The sequence below is a fragment of the Rousettus aegyptiacus genome, unplaced genomic scaffold (assembly GCF_014176215.1).
Source record: "Rousettus aegyptiacus isolate mRouAeg1 unplaced genomic scaffold, mRouAeg1.p scaffold_m13_p_4, whole genome shotgun sequence".
Classification (NCBI taxonomy): domain Eukaryota; kingdom Metazoa; phylum Chordata; class Mammalia; order Chiroptera; family Pteropodidae; genus Rousettus; species Rousettus aegyptiacus.
Genome location: NW_023416307.1, coordinates 54,480,208 through 54,500,145, shown reverse-complemented (window position 1 = coordinate 54,500,145; position 19,938 = coordinate 54,480,208). Strand labels below are relative to the sequence as shown.

Below are 19,938 nucleotides of genomic sequence, written 5' to 3'. Positions count from 1 at the left end.
AGGTTGCATATCTAGAGTATCTCAAATGGCATCAGTGTCAATATTTCTACAGTAAGACATTTCTTCTATAACTGTTCAATTTGAATTTCGCTTATAGTGGTATCGTTTTTATTTCTCTGATGCACTTGCATCTTTTATTTAGCCAACTTCTTTTGATTACTCATTTTTGTAAAATGTCACATGGATTTAATAGTGGGAGACAAAGGGTCAACACTGCTACATGCTTTACTGTCTGTGTGTAAAGTGAATGAAAAATGTGAAGTGACCAATCATGGATAGACTTTGAAAGAAATAATGTATTGGTAATTCATCATGATGTATGTATTAGTTTCCTATTAATGCCATAACAAATTACTACAAACTAACTGGTTGAAACAACACAAATTAAAGAGTAAGATCACTAAGATTGCGACCTAGGGCATTCCTAACTGGACTCACCATCACAAGAAGAACTAACAACTATTCATTGACAAGACACCAAGAAAACTCTAGAACATGGACGTGAGATTGAAGCATCTGTCTGCACCACAGAGACTGAGACAAACTGCATTAGAAGGATAAGAGGAGTACATACTAACCACACTGCTTCTTACCCAGGCTAATGCAGCACCACACCGAGAGGTCTCCCCTGAGTCTACAGTTCCTCCAGTGAAAAAAGAGAGCCTAGGGTGGACACGGAGCATTACGGGTCCCTTCTTGGGAGTCCAACTCTGGTCTTGCCTTACTGGGGTCTCTGTGGAATCTGCACAGGGGAATCTGCAGGGCTTGGCCACTGGGGATCAGATTATGATACAGAAGGTAAGAGGTGCTTACAACAACCAGCACTCAAATCTCAGCAGACCAGGGTCCTACCTACAATGCCCAAGTAGTAGTCCCAACTAGAGGCTTTACTAATCTGCAGAGCCTGGACAGTGGTGCAGTCTGAAAAGGGAACTCGATGGGATGCAGGTCTGCCTTACTTGGGATCTCAAATGAAGAGCCTTTCTGCCCCTGGAGCCTGGTGTGCACCTCTCCTGCCTCTGCTCTCCTCCATCTGTCTGGGCATGGAAGATGAGTCATATGCCCATCTAGCAGAGAAAAATTAGTGACTCTGTCAAGCTAGAGAGTTTAGTACACAAATATGCTTGATTAGCTACCCAAACAAGAGACATATGGGCATAGTGCCATGCTCTGCAACTCTGCCCCCCAGACAGGGAAGGCAATCTGTAACCCTGTCCACTGCTGAATACAGCCTCCAATCCTGCTAACCAGGAAGCCTAACCAGAGCTCCTGGCTCAGTAGCTCACCCTACAACCCTGATTATAGAAGCACTTGAAGGAAGAACCTGAACCTCTGTATTTACAGAGCCAAGATGGTAGCTCCATCTGTCACAGGCCACACAAGTCTGTCTGGTTTGAGTCTGAAAAGAACCTTACCTGCCCTGGAGCCTGTAAGGGGCCCTGTTCAGGTAGGAAAACTGATTCTTAGCCTCACCCACTGCTATAATAATGTTCACACACATACCCTACCCTCACCCCAGCCAGGGGACCTAACCAGAGCACAAGAAGCTTCACAGCCCATCCTATAGTCTTACTTATAGTGGCACTTGAAAAGACAACACAGTCTATGGCCATATCGTCCTGAACGTGCCCGATCTTGTCTGATCTCGGAAGCTAAGCAGGTTAGTAGCTGGATGGGAAAAGACAACACGGCCCAGGTCTTTCTCCATCTTCAGAGCAAAACTGGTGGCCCCATTTGGCCAGGAAATTTAGTGATTTGGTTCCGCAATGAGCAGTGCAGGCCTTGGGGCTCATTCTGCTGCCCTGCCATGACGGGGAAGCTAATTCATAGCCATACCTGTTGCTGGGTATAGTACCCAGTCCCAGTCATCTAGGAAGACTGACCATAGAACCTAGGCAACCACAGAACCCATTCTATTGCCTCACTGGGGCAGTGAACCAAGCCAGCAGTCTTATCCAACTGTTCTCAGCTAGCATCACCCCTTTCCATTCGACCACAAAGCATGGACAGCGGCCTACCCCTAAAATAGACCCTGACAGTAAGCCCCACAGGCCCGAGGACATTACCACCTGACACATCCAGAACACCAAGCCATGGAGACTAGTGAAGAACTACCTCTACAAGAGTGAACCTGTAAAGTCTGGAAAACAGAACTATTTATTCAAATGCACAGAGATCAACACACAGAATCAAAGATCACAAAAAAATCAGGTAAATATGACACTACCAAAGGAAATTAGTAAAGCTCAAATAACTTACCCTAAAGAAATGAAGATCAAAGAATTCAGAATAATCCTCTTAAAGTTTATTAAACTATAAGAACACACAAACAACTAAATGAAATTAGAAAAACAATAGATGACGAAAATGAAAAATTTGACAAATAAATAGAAACCATCCATCCAAACAAACAAACAGAAATCCTAGAACTGAAAATACAATGATTGCACTAAAGAATTCAATAAAGCGCTTCATCTGGAGACTCAACCATACAAAATGAAGGACCAGTTATCTGGAAGACAGAACATTTGAAATTATCCAGTTAGAGAAGCAAACATTAAAACAAAAGAGTAAAGAAAGTTTACAGAGCATAAGAGACATAATCAAAAGAAATAATATCCACACTATAGGAGTCCCAGAAGGAGAAAAGAAAGGAACAGGAAGTACACTTAAAGCAATATGACTGAACCTTACCAAACCTGGGGAAAGAAAAAGACACCCACACCCAGGAGCCACAAAGAACTCTAAACAGGTTGAATTGAGACACACTATAATGTGTCTGAGACGCATTATAATGAAATGGTCAAAAGTCAAAAATAAAAATTTTGAAAGCAACAAGAGAAAAGACAAGTTACATACAAGGGAGCCCCCATAAGATTACAGGTGGATTTCTCAACAGGAACTTTTCAGGCCAGGAGAAAAGAGGATCCTGTATTCAAAGTACTGAAAGATGAAAAACTGTCAACCAGGAATTTGGAAAAGCTGTCCCTAAACAACACTCTCCTGAACAATCAAAGGATCAAAAAAAGAAATTAAATAGAAAGTAAAAGAGTACCTTAAGGCAAACAAAAATAGAAACTCAACATACTAAAACTTAAGAGAAAACAATTCCAAGAGGGAAGTTCACAGCAATAAACATCTATATTTACTCTATCGCGCAACGAATTAGTAAAAAAAGAACAAACTGAGCCAAAAGTTAGCAGAAAAAAGAAAATAATAAAAATTAGAGGAGAAATACATGAAACAAAGAAGAGGAAAACAACAGAAAAAATTAATGAAACTAAGAATTAGTTATTTAAAAATTGACAAATCTTTAGCTAGACTAACCAATGAAAAAAGAGAGAGTAGCCAAATCAACAAAATTATAGATGAAAGAAGAAACATTACAACTGATACCATAGAAATACCATAGAAAGGATCATAAGAGGTTACTATGAACAACTGTACTCCAACAAAATGGAAAACCTAGTAGAAATGGAAAAATTATGAGCAACATACAACTTATCAAGCCTCAATCAAGAAGAAATGGAAAAACAGGACAGAGCCATTACTGGGAAGGATACTGAATCAGTAATCAAAAATCTCCCAGAAAAATAAAAGCCCAGGACCAGATGGATTGGCTGGTAATTTTTACCAAACATTTAAAGGAGAAGTAACGCTAATCCTCAAACTCTTCCAAAAAATTTAAAGAAGGGAACATTCCAAACTAATTTTATAAGGCCACCATTACCCAGGTACCAAAGACAGAAAAGGATGCTACAAGGAAAAAAGAAACTACAGGCCAATATCCCAAATGAACATAGATACAAAAATTCTCAATGAAATACAAGCAAAATGAATTTAGAAGCACATTAAAAAAATCATTCAACATGATCAAGTCAGATTTACCCCTGGGATGCAAAGATAATTCAGCATATGCCAATCAATAAATGTGATACATCATATTAATAGAATAAAAGAAAAAAAATCATATAATTATCTCAACAGATGAGGAAAAAGCATTAAAAAAAATTCAACATCTGTTCATAAAAACTCTTAACAAATTAGGTATGGAAAGAATTTATCTCAGTGTCATGAAGGCCATACATTACAAGCCCACAGCTTATATCACTTTAGTGATTAAAGGTTAAAAGCTTTTTTTCTAAGGTTAGGAACAAAAAAGGTGTCCACTCTTCCCACTCCTATTCGACATAGTACTAGAATCATAGAGCAATCAGGCAAGGAAAAAAAAAAAGACATGCAAATAGGAATGAAAGGAGTGAAATTATCTCCACTTGCAGATGACATAATTTTATGTATAGAAGATCCTAGAATCAACCAAAAACAGTCAGAACTAATCAACAAATTCAGTAAAGTTGCAAGATACAAAATTAACACAAGAATCTGTAGCATTTCTATACACTATCAATTATCTAAAAAAGAAACAAAACAATTCCATTTACAAGAGTATCAAAAACAATTAAATAGGAATAAATTTAGACAACAAGGGGAAAGATCTCTACCCTTAAAACTACAAAACATCGATAAAAGAAATCAAAGAAGATACAAATGGAAAGGCATCTTGTGTTCATGAATTGGAAGAATACTGTTAAAATGTCCATACTACCCAAAGCCATCTATAGATTCAATGCAATCCTTATCAAGATTCCAATGATACTTTTTCAGAAGCAGAAAATTCATATGGAATCACAACCGACCTTGAATAGCCAAAGCAATCCTGAGAAAGAACAAAGCAAGAGGCATAACACTTTCTGATTTCAGTCTATATTATAAAACTATAGTAATCAAAACAGTGTGATACCAGCATGAAAACAGACAGGTAGACCAATTAATGGAACAGAATAGAGAGCCCTGAAAGAAACCCACACATATATAGTCAACTAATATTTGACAAGGGAGCCAAGAATACTCAGTGGAGAAAAGACAGTCTCTTCAATAAACAGTGCTGAGAAAATTGGATATTCACACACAAAAGAATGAAACTAGACCCCTATCTTACACCACTCACAAAAATTAATTCAATGGATTAAAGATGTAACTGTAAGACTGAAACCATAAAACTCTTAGAAGAGAACATAGGAAAAAATGTTTTTTGACATTGGTCTTTACAATGATATTTTGAATATGGACACCAAAAGCACAAGCAACAAAATAAAAAACAAACAAGTAGGACTATGTGAAACTAAAAAAAGTTTCTGCACAGTAAAATAAACAATCAACAAAGTGAAAAAACAACCTATGAAGTGGAAAAATATATTTGCAAATCTTATATCTGATAAGGGTTTAATATACAAAATGTATAAAGAATTCATATACAACAGCAAAAAAAAAAACAAAACACCAAAAAAAACAAATCAATAAATTAAATTTTAAAAAATGACACAGGATCTGAATAGAATAGACATTTTTCTGAAGATATACAAATGGCCAACAGGTAAAAAGCTGCTCCGCATCACTAATCATAGAGAAATGCAACTCAAAACCACAAGGAGATATCATCTCACACTTGTTAGAATGGCTATTAGCAAAAAAACAAAAAGCAAAAAACAAAAAAACAAGTGATAGCAAGGATATGGAGAAAAAGGAACCCCTGTGCACTGTTGGTAGGAATGTAAATTGGTGCAGCCACCATGGAAAACAGTATGAGGATTCCACAAAAAATTAAAAATAGAACTACCATATGACACAATACTTCCTCTTCTAGGTAAACATCTGAAGGAAAGAAAAACACTTATCAAAGAGATATGTGCACCCCTATAGTCATAGCAGCATTATTTACAATAGCCAAGACACGGAAACTGACTAAGTGTCCATCAAAGGATGAATGTGTAAAGAAGTTTTGGGATACACATATACATACTCACACACACAATGGAATATTATCAAGCCATAAAAATGGAGGAAATCCTGCCATTTGCTACAACATGGAGGACCTTTAGGACATTATTAAGCTAAGAGAAATAAGTCAAATAGAGAAAGACAAATACTGTATGATCTCACTTAAATGTGTAATATTTTTAAAAACTCAGAAAAATAGATTTGTGGTACCAGAAGCAGGTGGTAGGAAGTGGAGGGTGGGGAAACTGGATGAAGGGAGTCAAAAGGTACAAACTTCCAGTTATAAGATAAATAAGGCCTGGGATGTGATGTACATCATGATGACACTAGTTAATTCACTGAATTGCATATGCGAAAGTTGCTAAGACAGTAAATGCTAAAAGATCTCATTACAAGGAAGAAAACTTTTTTTCTTTTTTATATCTATATGAGATGATGGCTGTTAACTAAACTTATTGTGGTAATCACTTCAAAATATATGTAAGTCAAATCATTATGCTGTACACCTTAAATTTATATAGTGCTGTATGTCAATTAAATCTCAATAAAACTGAAAAAAAAACACCACAATTATTATTTTACCGTTCCGGAGGTCAGATGTCCAATATGGTCTTTTCAAGCTAAAATCAAGGTATTAGCAGGGTTCTGTCCCTTCTGGAGGCTCTACGTGAGAGTCCATTTCCATATCATTGCCTTTTCCAGCTCCAGAGGCTGCCTGCATTCCTTGGCTCACGGCCCCTTCTTCCATCTTTAAAGTCAGCAGTGTAGCATCTCCAAATCTCAATCTGACTCTGTTTCCATAGTCACAATTTGACTCCTCCTCTGACTCTGGCCATCTGCCCTCCTCTTATAAGGACCCTTGTGTTTAGATTGGAACTACCCAGTTAATCTCTCCAACACATGATCTCTAACTTAATCACATTAACAATGTCCCTTTTGCCATGCAATATGACATATTCACAGGTTTTGGGGGTTAGAATGTGAACACTGGCGGGGGCATTATTCTGCCCATCATAGTGTGCATCAGCTATTTACAATAGTGATTTGTGGACTGAAGAGCTACCAGTGAAGTTTGAACTTTATGTGATTACTCAGTTATTACACCATGGTAACTGAAATTTGAATTGTGTTGTAAAGGCACTATTGTTAAGTAAACTGTGGTAACTGGAATTTATGTATAACTGAAATATGCAAAGCAAAGACTGCTTCAAGTCAACTGACAGGTCAAAAAAAAAAAAAAAGAAAGAGAGAGAGAGAGAGAAAAAAAATGCATGTACATGGCTACAGAAAATGAGGTGGAGTGACCTCTCTACATCTGCACTAATATTTGGAGAACACTTACAAGTAAATAGATTGAGCTTTCTCTTGGGCTGGATCTCAAGGCCACCAGAATACTGACAGCACTACAGCTCTTCTCTTCTGAAAAACAGGTGGTACAGGTGAATATGGAAAAAGCTTGAGAAATAATAATAGAACTTCCCTCCTACCTCTGCCATCTTCTGCTCCCTCTAACTCCTCCTCAAAAAACATGTGAGTATCTTGTGCACTAATATACAACTATTGACCCAGCAACTGTCTTTCTAAAAATTCTGATTAGTAAACCTAAAAGAGCTCTTCTGATAACTTAATAAGGATATAATAAACACTTCCTATGTGCACAGAGGTTAAACAAACTACAGTATAAGTAAATATAGGACACAGGTTTCTGATACCCTTAGATCAAACACAGTTTAAAAACTGAACTGCTGACAGAAAGTTTCTCATAAATACATTTTATTTTAACAACAAAGAGTCAGTTATATACCTCTGACTGGGGTTATTAAATTACAATTTTTTTAGGGTGGGTATTCTCACCATCCCACAAACTTAGAAAGAGTCGGTGAAGGGGCCGATAAGAGGGTTTTTGCTTCTCTGGCAGTACTATATTAAACTGCAATATAAACGACTGCTCTTACAGAACAGGATATCTCTTGAAGAGGTATAGTTTGTTTTATAATACCTAAGTATTGCAAATACATTTATAGCATGAAATAGGGAGAGAAAAAGAAGAAACAGCATTTCATGAAAATCCATTCCTAGATTATATCTATATCAAGTCTTACCACTTTATAAAATTCGCAATTTATTAGCCAATGCTATTTAGAAATGCTACTTTGGTAGCCTTATATTGATATGGGAGAAAAACCACATACAAGGCCTAACGCTGGTGGTATATATGAAATCAAATCCTTATCTGCCTATGGCTCCTGTTGGGGTGTATATCACAAGTGTCTGAATCCTGGACAGTGCTGAAAATATCCCTGAGGCAGCTGTTCCATTTTTTTATGCTCAGCCCAGACAGGTGAGGACCCAAAGTGCTAAGTGCATATTTCAAGCATGTGTTCTGAGCCTGCTTCCAGCCACAGTCACAGATAACTCTTTGAGAGCGAATATCATCATTAAGCTTGGCATTTTGCATCAAAAAAGATTTTTCACACTACAGAGAATAAACTCTCATAAAGATTTTGAAATTCTCACTGTAAAATTACTAAGCCCATCAAGACTTGAGAATTTCTGTTCTCATGAAGTAGGGAAAGGATAATCTCTATTTTTCCATGTGATTGTACCTACACAAGGCTTCCCTAGGAGGCCTTAATCAACTGTGTAATTACAAATCAAAGTCCTTCAGCTCTCCCCAACTAGCACCTATTTTCACTTTCACTTTCAGTTTCACAGAAAGTTTTATGGCATTTTCCATTTCATTCTTGACAATCTGAGCTACCTAATAAAAAGAAAAAACAAAAGAAGAAAAGAGGTTAACAAACTCTCTGCCCAATCAAAGAATGTTCCCAAACCCACCCACTGAGGTGATAAGCCAGACTGGAGCTCTTCACTTGGTGCTTAAAATGTGACTTCTGAAAAGAACCAGGCATCCCAAGCTGGTCTAAGCAGGAAGGAGCTCTGCCAGTTTCAGCTGTAATGCTCAGAGCTTTGAAACCCTTGGGACAAGACTCCAAAGTCTCATTTAATGTCTCTCAGACAAAAACATCCCAGTATCAGGAACATCTTAACAATAAGTATGACCCTGAGTACTCTTAGCTCTTTCTCTGCCCTAAGGGCCCAACATTTATATCACCATCCTGGAGCTTGGGAAGGGTTCCAGAAATCTCATGCAACCTAGTCTGACTTACAGTATCCTAACTTTCTATAGAATGGACACAAACACTGCAAAAATACCTGAACAACATCCTCTTCTGCCACTTCATATAAGAGTTCATCGTGGAGTTGAAGGATGAAGAAGCCTCCTCTGATTGGACAAAACATCCCTTGCAGTTTTCTCTTTGGTAACAATCCTACCCCATAAAAAAGGAGCAAAATGGATAAGCATGTCATTCTGCCACAGGAGAATATTTTTTTAGAGATCTTGAGAAAGTCTAGGAAATTTTAATTAAGACATTAAAACATAAAATTTAGAACTTGCTGGCTGCTACCTCCCCTACTTAGCAGGTAAACTAAATCTCTATCAACTTCCTCCCAGAAAGGAGGAGTCTAACAAAGAAGCCAGTAAATGGGGTCTGAAGACCTCTGCTCCAAAATCTATTCTAACTGATCTCTAATGAACAATCAACATCTCTTTTCATGGAGTCCCCACTACCATCTTTTCTGAGAAATAGCAGCAGAGTAGAATGAGGCCTGATTCCTGCTCCAAGAGAGTGAACTGGCATTGTCATTAGGCAGTATTTTATAAAAGGGACACTCCCTGATATCTTTTTATTGTCATAAGTGTCACTGGTAGAACTGGAGCTTCCCCAATTGGATTGCACACTCAAGTTATTCTAAACCTAAGGTCCAAATGTGTATTTCAGAGAGCGTGAATCCTTTGAAGTTAAATGTGCAAGTCTATATCTGCTCGTTTTTCTGTGGAGATGATCTATACCTTCCAGTAGATTCTCAAAAAAAAACCCCATTATTCCAATAATGACTAAAATCCACTTTACTAGACTTAGTTACTATTTCCTAATTAGTTGGGCCTAGTGGTACAGATTATGCCCCTCTGATCACTAAAATAAAGTTCAATATTAATACCTTTAGAGTACCTGTCTTTAACTGTTTGCCCATCTCACAGCAGTCCTTTCTGCCATCCAAATTTCCTAGGTATCCAACAAGATAGCACAAATACCTTACCATCTCCCTCAATACCTGGTGCTTCCTTCAGAATTCTTTAGCTGTCACTATCTGCAGCCTAAATTTTCTCAGAGGTGGCTCTCACAGGGTAAGAGAACAAAAGCATATGAGTCCATGGTAAGCTGCTTCCACACCAGGGCTGCATCTATTTGCCAGTGTGGCTGACATCTGATCTGCCCCACTGGGCTCCACTATCTCACATCATTGGCTGTCCAGACTCTCTAGCTTTTCTGCTTTCTGATCATCATGCCTTTGTCCTCTTCATTTTCCTTGGTTACTTGGCTTCTGACTCAGAATGCCAAGGTCCTCCTATTCCCAGTGTGGCCTGCTTCCTTAGGCTCAGCTCTCTTTGATCTCGCTGACTACTACTTCCTTTAACCCGGCATGACACCGTGAAGTCATCCTCAATGACATATCCACATTGCCTTCCACCCACTCTAAAGGTTATGATCTATATCCTCATTTTGATACTGTATCATTCTGTGAAAAGTTATGCAAATATTTCACAGTCAGACATCATATCTTCCCTTCCTTTCCTTGGCAGATTTTTAATTTAAACATAAGTTGATAACTTTTACTTTAAAATCCTCCAAAGCACACAGCACAGTGTTATTCCCCAAATATGTTTGATCATATTTTCTCTCTGTCTCTGTCTCTGTCTTTCTCTCTCCCTCTCTCTCTCAATCACATATATACACACACACACGTTTGTTATGTGTGCACGCACACACACGCCCACACATAAAATGTTGAATTACTGGCCTTAGATATTTGTAGGGGTTTGAAGACAATAAAATTAACAGTTCCCATTTTATGCGAAAATGGGTTTTAATATATATGTTTTTTTTTTATTATAACTGAACATATTTATATCTATGTAACTGGCTGTATTATTCCCATAATCTATATGTATGTCTCTTTTAGCAAATTCCATCTTCAACATCTGATCTCTACCTTTTCTGCCCCATCTCAAACAGTTTATTATTCCCCTTTATACCCCAAACCTTCTTAACTTCTTCCCAGGAAAATTTAAAACATGCTATTTAAAGTAGAAGCACGGCCATGGGACAAAGAAAAGGGAAAGTTCTACATACTTGTTAGAAAAAGAAATAATCTAGCCAAGGAATAAGGAGAGACTGTAGAAAAATATTTTTAAAATAAGAACAAGAAAAGATGATGATATTGGCAAAGAAATGTACATGATAAGGAGGTCAACTCAGGATATATTCCCAGACTCCAGAGAACAAGGAAAGTCATGAGCAGTAAAATCAACATGTTCTTAAAGTTGAGGTTTTGGGACCATAGGGAATCTCTGAGACCCTTTCAAAGCATCTGTAAAATCAAATTATTTTCATAATAACACATTAGTCTCATTCTCTCCTAAGTGTACAGCACGGTGACCAACTGTCCTGGTTTTAGCACTGAAAGTTCACATCCTAGAAAACTCACCCATTCCCCATAAACTGGGACATTTATCACCCTAAGCTATATGTATAATACAGGACAGGTTATGTTGCAACAAATTGAATGCAGAAATAGATAAAAGAATCCAACTATGTCTTCTCTTAAGCCAGACATTAAAGAGATTTGCACGAATGTAAAATAAAGCCACTCATAGTTTTTATTTTGTCCTAAAAATGTAGTTATTTTTATAAAAATGTTCTTATGTTAACATATAGTGAGTTTATTATTGTTATTTTAAAATGTTAATGAACATTTTTAAATTCCATGTTTTTAAATTTCCATGTTACATGGAAAATACTAGTAGACATAATCCACGTAAACAAAAGCTCTTTAGGATCTTAATAATTCTAAGAGTGTAAAGACGTTATGAGATTGAAATGTTGGAGAACTGCTGAGATATATATATAAAATACTTCCCCTTTTCTTTTCTGATGCAGTCTCATAGCAAGGGCTTCATTTATGAACAAACCTGTTCTGTCACTTTGGAGCATACTCTCCCGATGACCATGGGATTTGAAGGCTGAGTGGAAGTTCTCTAATTGCTTCTGAATGTTAACTGTGGCTAGTTTGACAATATCGGCCGCTGAACCTTGGACTGTTGTGTTGATAGCCTGACGCTCAGCCTATGAAAAACAGTAAAAGAAACAGGTGCTCTATCAGATACATAACATAGTTTCATATCTTTTTTTAGCATCTATAGATCAGTGTTCACATCTGCAACCAGACTGGAAATCTGGACCGAGATGTGATCCAGGACATCACTATTAAGCCACATCCTAAGAATAACAATTAGAATGATCCAGGGCTTTAGATTCTGGGCTATGATCCACATGACAGTACACTAAACAGATCATATTGCTTCAGTTTATGGGGGAGGTAGATAAAGGTAAAGGGCGTCAAATATATAGTAACAGAAGGAAATTTAACTTCAAGTGGTTGACACACAATGCAATATAATATGATGTATTATTGAACTGTACACTTGAAACTTATGTAATTTTATTAAATTTAAAAAAAAGAAAGAAATCTTCAACACTCAGGAACCAAAAACTGAATTACATTTAAAATATATTTAGTAGCTCATATATATTATTTTATTTCATAAACATATACCATCAATATTCTAGCTGTTATAAAACTTCATTCTAAAGGAACTATTTCTCAAAATACAACTCCTCTTAATTCTACATAGATACAAGTAGAATATCTTTCTTTATGATATGGGTTGGAATGTTCCACGTACATCCCCCATATTGGTGACTTCTTGGTCCTATGTAGAGTTTGGGCCCAGAGGGTATGGAGCCTTCTGGTATGAATTAGAGTTTTTTATGGCCTACTAGGGCTAATCATCAGCTGCTAGTAAAAGGTAGATCCTAGATCCCTAGTATTAAATTAGAACTTCCCTGAAACTTGCTGCCATGAGCTTCTTGGCAGTAGGAATGGAATCTGGGTTAATATCCAAAGTGTAACCTATCCATGAATAACACTCCTACTACCCCAAAAAGTCTCAGAAAATGGGAAGGGTCTCCTCATTGGAGAGATCTATGTAACTTGATAGGTGTTCTCTAGTTCTCTTTCACCTAAGCTATACCTAACTCCTACTATACTAAATACCTATTAGAGAGACAGACTTTTTAAAAAGGTAACTATTGCTTTGTCAGATGCTGATGAATCCATTCTATATTCATTCAGTTGTCATTGTTTAAAGAGTAACTAAATTTCAGAATTCTATTGCCTCTTCTCCTCCAAACTTTGTATGATGGATTATGTTATTGTTATTACTTGCTGCCTTTCTCTGTAAAGTTAGGTAACCCCACCCATTGCCATGTGATTTCAAGTGTTTTTCACTCTAAAAGGATGGCCTTGACTTACTTTTGCTAACGAAATGTGAGTAAAACTAACATACAGCACATGTAAGAAGTTTTAAAAACTATCCAACATTGTCACAAAAAAAAGGACTATCCAGATAGGACTTTTCCTTCATTCTGAATTTCAAAATGAGGAAAATATGGAGCAGAGCCACATTCAACTGAGAGCCAAACTGACATGAACTGAAAATAAAGCTTCTTACTATAAGGTACAGAAATTTGGGGGTTGTCTTTACTAATATAAGCAAGCAAAAATATGACTAAAATATATACTTCACTCTGTGATATTGTACTTCCCTGATTCTCCTATAAAATAAGAAAACTTGGCAGTGTTGGCTTTGTGTCCTACATTCTCAGTCCCTTCTTGACTAGGGCTTTTTCATATAAATAAAAATACAGGCTTCTGGTAATGGGAGATTAGGTCATTAGAACCAACTCTCCCACTGATAACAACCAGAAAAGCTGAACAGAAAATGTCCCTTTGAATGAATCGGACAGTTATAAAGAAAGTGAAAAATTACAGACCCCAGAGAGCTAGGAAAAAAAGGAAATCAAAAAAGCGATCTTGGCATTGGAGGCCATCATTTTTCCCAGGGAAATCAATAGATTCCAGAAGAGATGGATGAGAGGCTAAGAAGCCAAGCAGAGCTTGATCCCAAGGGTCTTGGAGCAAACATTTAGGTTCAGGGCCCAACACGGAGAAGGAGGCCTGCTAAATCATCAAATTGCAACACCAAAACTAACACCCTGGGAAACACAATAAACTAAAAATAGTCTGGTCCAAACACCATTCAAATCATCTCTATCCCTGAACCTGGATCAAAGTAACCCTTTATTGTTGGTCATTCTAGTCTCCTGCCAAAACCAGATGTAAATCCTCTGGATAAAAGTAACATCATGATATGGGCTTCAAATTACATCCATACTCTTTCATATACAATATTTGACACAATAAAAAATTAACAGGACAATCAGAAGTTGAGACAATATAACTGTTTATATAGAAAACTTTTTTTAAAAAAGTTACAAAAATAGACTATGGGTGTACGAGTATGGGGCTTATTACACTATAAAATAATCATGTTTAATGTATTCAAGAAAATAAAAGACAAAATTGAATATTTCAACAGAGAACAAAATGCTCATAAAATAAAATAAAATAAAAACTCTAGAACTGAAAAAAATAACAGAACTGAAAGCACTTAAATAGTGCTTTCTCTATAATTTGGTGTGTGTGTGCAGGGGGGATAATATTGAGTTGGAAGGAGTATAAAGAAGCCTGTTAGGATGCTGGAAAAGTTCTATATCATTTAGAACTTAAAACCTCAAAAGTTGGGTTCAACAGCAAACTGAAGAGAAAATCCATAAATTAAAATATGGTAAGAAAATATCCAGAATTAAGCATGATGAAATATAAAAACAGAAATAAATAAATAAACATGAGACTTAAACAGACCCTTCACAAAAGAAGATCCCAGATGGTCAATAAACACTTTAAAAAGGAGATCAACATCACTAGTCATCAATAAAAAGCAAATTAAAAAAGCATAAAAAAAATAGCAAAAGCACTGAGGTACCATTACACTGTTACTAGAATGGCTAAAATTAAAAAGACCATGATATCACGTATATAGGTACAATATACATAGTTGATGGCAATATAAACTGGGACACTCTTGCGAAACTGTTACATAGTGTGTTCTAAAGGTAAAAATATGCTTACTCTATGATTCAGCAATTCCACTCTAAGGAAATGGAATTGGATGCATATTTTCACCAAAAGACATATACAAGAATGTTCATAATAGCTTCATTTAATTATAGCCAAAACATGGAAATAACCAAATGTCTGCTGACATTAGAATTAATAAATCGTTGGTATGTTCCTAAATTGGAATACTACAAAGCTAAACAAAGACATATAGTATGATTGTATTTAAGTAAAATTCAAGTTCACACAAAATTAAACTGTACTTTTATGTGTGTGTACAGGGGAGACAGTATTGACTTGGAGGGAGCATAAAGATGCCTTCCAGAATGCTGGAAAAGTTCTATAATTGATTGTGATGGTAGTTATGTGGATATATACATATGTAACACTTAAAAAGTTTTACACTTATGATTTGTGCCCTTTACTGCAAGTATGTTATTTCTCAATAAAAATTTAAAGAATAAACAAAATTAATACCCTCTCCTCATCTAAAATTACCAGTAAGAGAATAAAAAGGCCAGACACAGAGTAGGAGAGAATATTTTCCACACAATAATAGGCTCCTACAAATTAGTAAGAAAATAAATAGACAATTCAACAACAACAAAAATGAATAAGAAAACTTGAATAGGCACTTTCCCAAGAAAAAAATAACTAAATTGTTAAGTTCCTTTACCTCAGTAGTAACCACCAAAATAAATGCAAATTAAAACTACAAGATACTATTTTACACTCACCATCATAGCTAAAATTATACTAATAATAGCAAATGTTGGCAATCAGAACTTGTATACACTTCTGATGGAAAGACAGGTTGCTACAACCACCAAGTTGAAAATCAATTTGGCTTTTTCTACTCTAGTGGAAGATAAGCAGCAATTCTATGAGTAGGCTTTTACCAAACATAAATGGAAACATATGTGCACCAAGAACCTTGGAAATGAATGTTTCAATCAGCAATATCCACAATAGTTCTAAACTGGAAACCCATGTGCCCATCAAAAGAACAAAATGCATAAACTGTGGTATATCCATAATAGGGTACTATACAGCTACCCCCAGATGAAACGTGAATGACTTGCCTATGTAATGTTGAAAGAAGCTAGACACAGGAGAATACACATATATAATATATGTATAAGTCAATAATACATAAAACAAAACTATAATGTTAGAAGTTATGATAGTGGTTATTTCTGGGAAGGGGTAGGGATTAGAAGGAGGCATGAGGAGGGCTTCTAGGGTGTTGACAATATTCTATTTCTTGAAGTGAGTGAAGGTTACAAAGGTGTAGCCCTGTGATATTATACTGAGATTATATTTGTTTTCTGTGCATTTTCTATTTTTCAATACAATAAAAATTAAACAGAAAGTAAAACCAAACCAAACCAAACCAAAAAATATACCTGGCTATATTTACTTTATTCCTAATTCAGAGGGTTGGATGTTTTTTTGTCTCAGCAACTATATAATGAATCAGTTAGATCTTCAACTCCTAAAGTTGGACATCAAAAGTCTTATTCTCACATATTTAGCTACAGAAATATTAGGCTTCAAAAACTTATATTGTTCATTTACATTAATATCTCTATCTTCCATTTTTCATCATGTAAAGCCCCAAAAAACATAATTCCTGTTAGATCAAGTCCAAATTTCTCATCCTGACATTATAAGCCTTTTACTATCTGGCTCCAACTGATGAGGAGAAAATTATCCACCCCTAAGTGACAACTCAAACTCCCCATTCCTACGAGATTGCCTTCCAAACTATCTTCACTCAAATTCTTAGTCACATGTGATTGTCTTTTTCTCATGCTCAATAATCTAAATTTTAAATCATCTTTAAGAATTTGTTCAAGTTCTACCTTCTCCTTGATGCCTAAATAATAGAGTATACATATGTTATTTTCATATAGTTTTAGTTTGCACTATCTCTTCTAATACATTTTAAAACTTGTTTTTCTAGTGCATCAACTGCACTGCTTTGTTCACTTAAGAGATGGTTAAAAGCCTGATAAACATCTGGTGTCTGTACGTGGATAAATGGGAGACTTGAGAGTGAAGAAAAACAAAAGACAACTATTCTTCCATAGTCCCTAAGAGTATTAACACTCTGACAGCTTCTAGCTCCAGATAGCGTTTGGCAGTTTGGAGGCTGAGTATTTTCATTACATATAATATGTAGTGGACACTAACGTGCAAAAGCATGGGAGAAGGGCAAAATACAATCAGTTAAAATAGGAAGATCTAGATTATAATAGAAACTCAAATGTTCAGATATATAGAATATTTTTAGGAATTCCAATTATTTCAGGAAGAGATTTTAATAATAATTTGAGCAAATACCATCAACAAGTCTTTAAATTGGTGTTAAAAATAGCCTTCTTCAATATTTTGGGTATCAACCTCTGATAAATGAGTGCTTTTAAAATAAATGAACAAGTAGAATGAGCCAAAAAAAATCACAATTTAATAACTGGCTAATCTCTGAAGACATTGGCAATCTGGTGTGATATGACAAATTCGGATATGCTTTCTGAACCACAGAACAATTAGCAAATGTAAGAATTAAGTTTATCTATAACTTGTTACCAAAGTAAACAAATAATTGGTTTACTGAAACAGAACATCTTTAATTGAAGTATTATTAAGTGAACCCATATTTATATCAGTCTCCAAAGACTGTGTTCAATGAATACTGGCATGTGCCATCACTTCAGAAATCCTTAACGAAACAGAAGATACACTTAATACACTAGTGATTCCTGTAAGGCACAATAGCAGCATTTAGACTTTGTTGAAATGTATACATATCATTAAAATTTTAAGTGAAAAATCCAAAGAAATTTCAACATACGTGAGCTTTATGATAAGGGTTGTTGTCTTTAATTCCTGGTAAATATCTACGCCTTCCCAAAATGGTCTGAACAAACCCATTTCTTTTACAATTCTTCACTGTCTCTTTCATGAAATGATTAATCCCTAAAAATAAAAATAATAATTACACCCAAAGTCCATTCTTACTCTCATTCAATAGTTTCAATATAGTGATATATACCAAGACCCCACTAATACCACATCAAAACTTTTCATACAAACTTTCATTCACTATCTTGTAGACTCAGAAAGTTAAAAACAAAAGGAACTTTAGAAATGACATAATCTCTACCTCAGTGTCTCAAAGCTTTTTTCCCTTGTTTCTTCTGGAAGATTTAGAGTTTAAGCTTTTACTCTTAAGTCTATGCTCCATATCAAGTTAATTTTTGAACACAGTGTGAAATAAAGTTGAAGTTCACTTTTCCCCCTACTAGTATCTAGTTCTTCTAACACCAACTGTTGACAAGACCACTCTTCTTCCATTGAATTACCATGGCAACTCTTAAAAATCAATTTACCATATGTGTATAGGTAGGTATATTTCTGGACCCTTTATTGTGACCCATTGTTCTCTATGTCTATCCTTATACCTGTCTTGATTATTGTAGTTTTTAATAAGTTTTGAAACCAGGGAATGTAAGTATTCAACACTGTATATTTCCCCCCAAAATTATTCTAGTTATTCTAGTCCCTTTGAATTTCTATATAAATTTCCAGTCAGCTTGTCTAATTCCAACCAAGAGACCAATGGAATTTTGATTGGTAATGTACTGAATCTATACAACAATTTACAAAGAACTGTCATCATAACAATATTATGCCTTCTAATAAATTAATATAGTAAACCTTCCATTTATTTAAGTATTTTTCAATTTCTCTCAGGATTGCTCTGGAGTTTTCAGTGAAGTCTTACATATACTCTGTTAAATTTTGCCTATGTATTTTGTGTATTATGATGCTATTGTAAATAGTTTTATTTTCACTTCATAAACTAATTATTTGTTGCTAGAATATAGAATTACAAGTGATTTTTACAAATTGACCTTGTACGGTAGGACCTTGCTAAATTTACTTATTTGTTCTAGTAGTTGTTTTTGTAAAATTCATATGATTTTCGATGTACAACATCATGTCATGTGTGAAAAAAGTTTTCTTTTTGGGGATTGGGGATAGGGTTGATTACAAAGGGGCATAAAATAACTTTTTGGAGTGATCGAGTGATGGTTCCATATCTTGGCTGTGGTATAGATTACATGACTGTGTGCATTTGTCAAAATTCATAGAACTATACACCTAAAAAGGGTGAATTTTATTCTATAGAAATTATAACTCAATAAACTGCCAAAAGAAAACATAATTTGTATCAATGATACTCAAACTATATAACAGCATTTGTTCTCTTACAGCTTCTGGTACATTTAATTAATGATTTACTGTTTCAAATTAAAGCTACCTAAACCTAAAGCACTGGACAATTTCAAGATTTTATAAGAGATTCCCAATTACACAGCAGCACATAAATCAACTACACATTTGATCTCTACTTTTATGAAAAAGGCATATCTTATGAAATAGTCATAGTAAGGTCAATGTTATTTAATTAGCAATGGTTGATGAAAACATCTGATTAATGGCAATGTTAATAGAAAAATATGTAACATGCCTTTTTAAAAAAATTAATAATAATATGGAAAGATAGTTGAGAAGAACAGTACCTAGAAGATAATTAACACTCAAGGCTTTACCTGTGTATCTAGATTTGAAGGAGTCAATGTAGCAAGCAGCATCATTTTCTTTAATGCCCATCTGCTCTCCCAAAGACTTAGCTCCCATTCCATAAATGATTCCATAGCAAATCTGAAAGGGAGTAATCACACTCAGTGAGTAAATTAAAGGTCATAACTACACATAAAATGTAAATATAAAAAGTTCATTAGGACTGAAATTTGGTAAGCTTTTTATTTCAACCTGGGAATGGGGGTACCCACCCCCTGCTGTACCTGACCCTGTGGGAAC

The 19,938-nt window shown here is 35.5% G+C and overlaps 1 protein-coding gene across 9 annotated transcripts in view; it reads right to left on the bottom strand.

Annotated features, from left to right (window-relative positions):
- Positions 1-5,593: 5,593 nt before the first annotated feature.
- The window catches only part of POLQ (DNA polymerase theta), a 91,267-nt gene continuing 76,922 nt past the window's right edge, over positions 5,594-19,938 (bottom strand). For all 9 annotated transcript variants that reach the window (XM_016158842.2, XM_016158843.2, XM_016158844.2 and 6 more), the window contains 5 exons: positions 19,668-19,779; positions 17,903-18,027; positions 11,936-12,089; positions 9,055-9,170; positions 5,594-8,599 (listed from right to left, as the gene is read on the bottom strand). In XM_016158842.2, coding sequence (XP_016014328.2) covers positions 8,486-8,599; positions 9,055-9,170; positions 11,936-12,089; positions 17,903-18,027; positions 19,668-19,779 — 621 coding nt within the window. In that variant the 3' untranslated portion in view covers positions 5,594-8,485. The remainder of the gene's footprint in view (positions 8,600-9,054; positions 9,171-11,935; positions 12,090-17,902; positions 18,028-19,667; positions 19,780-19,938) is intronic.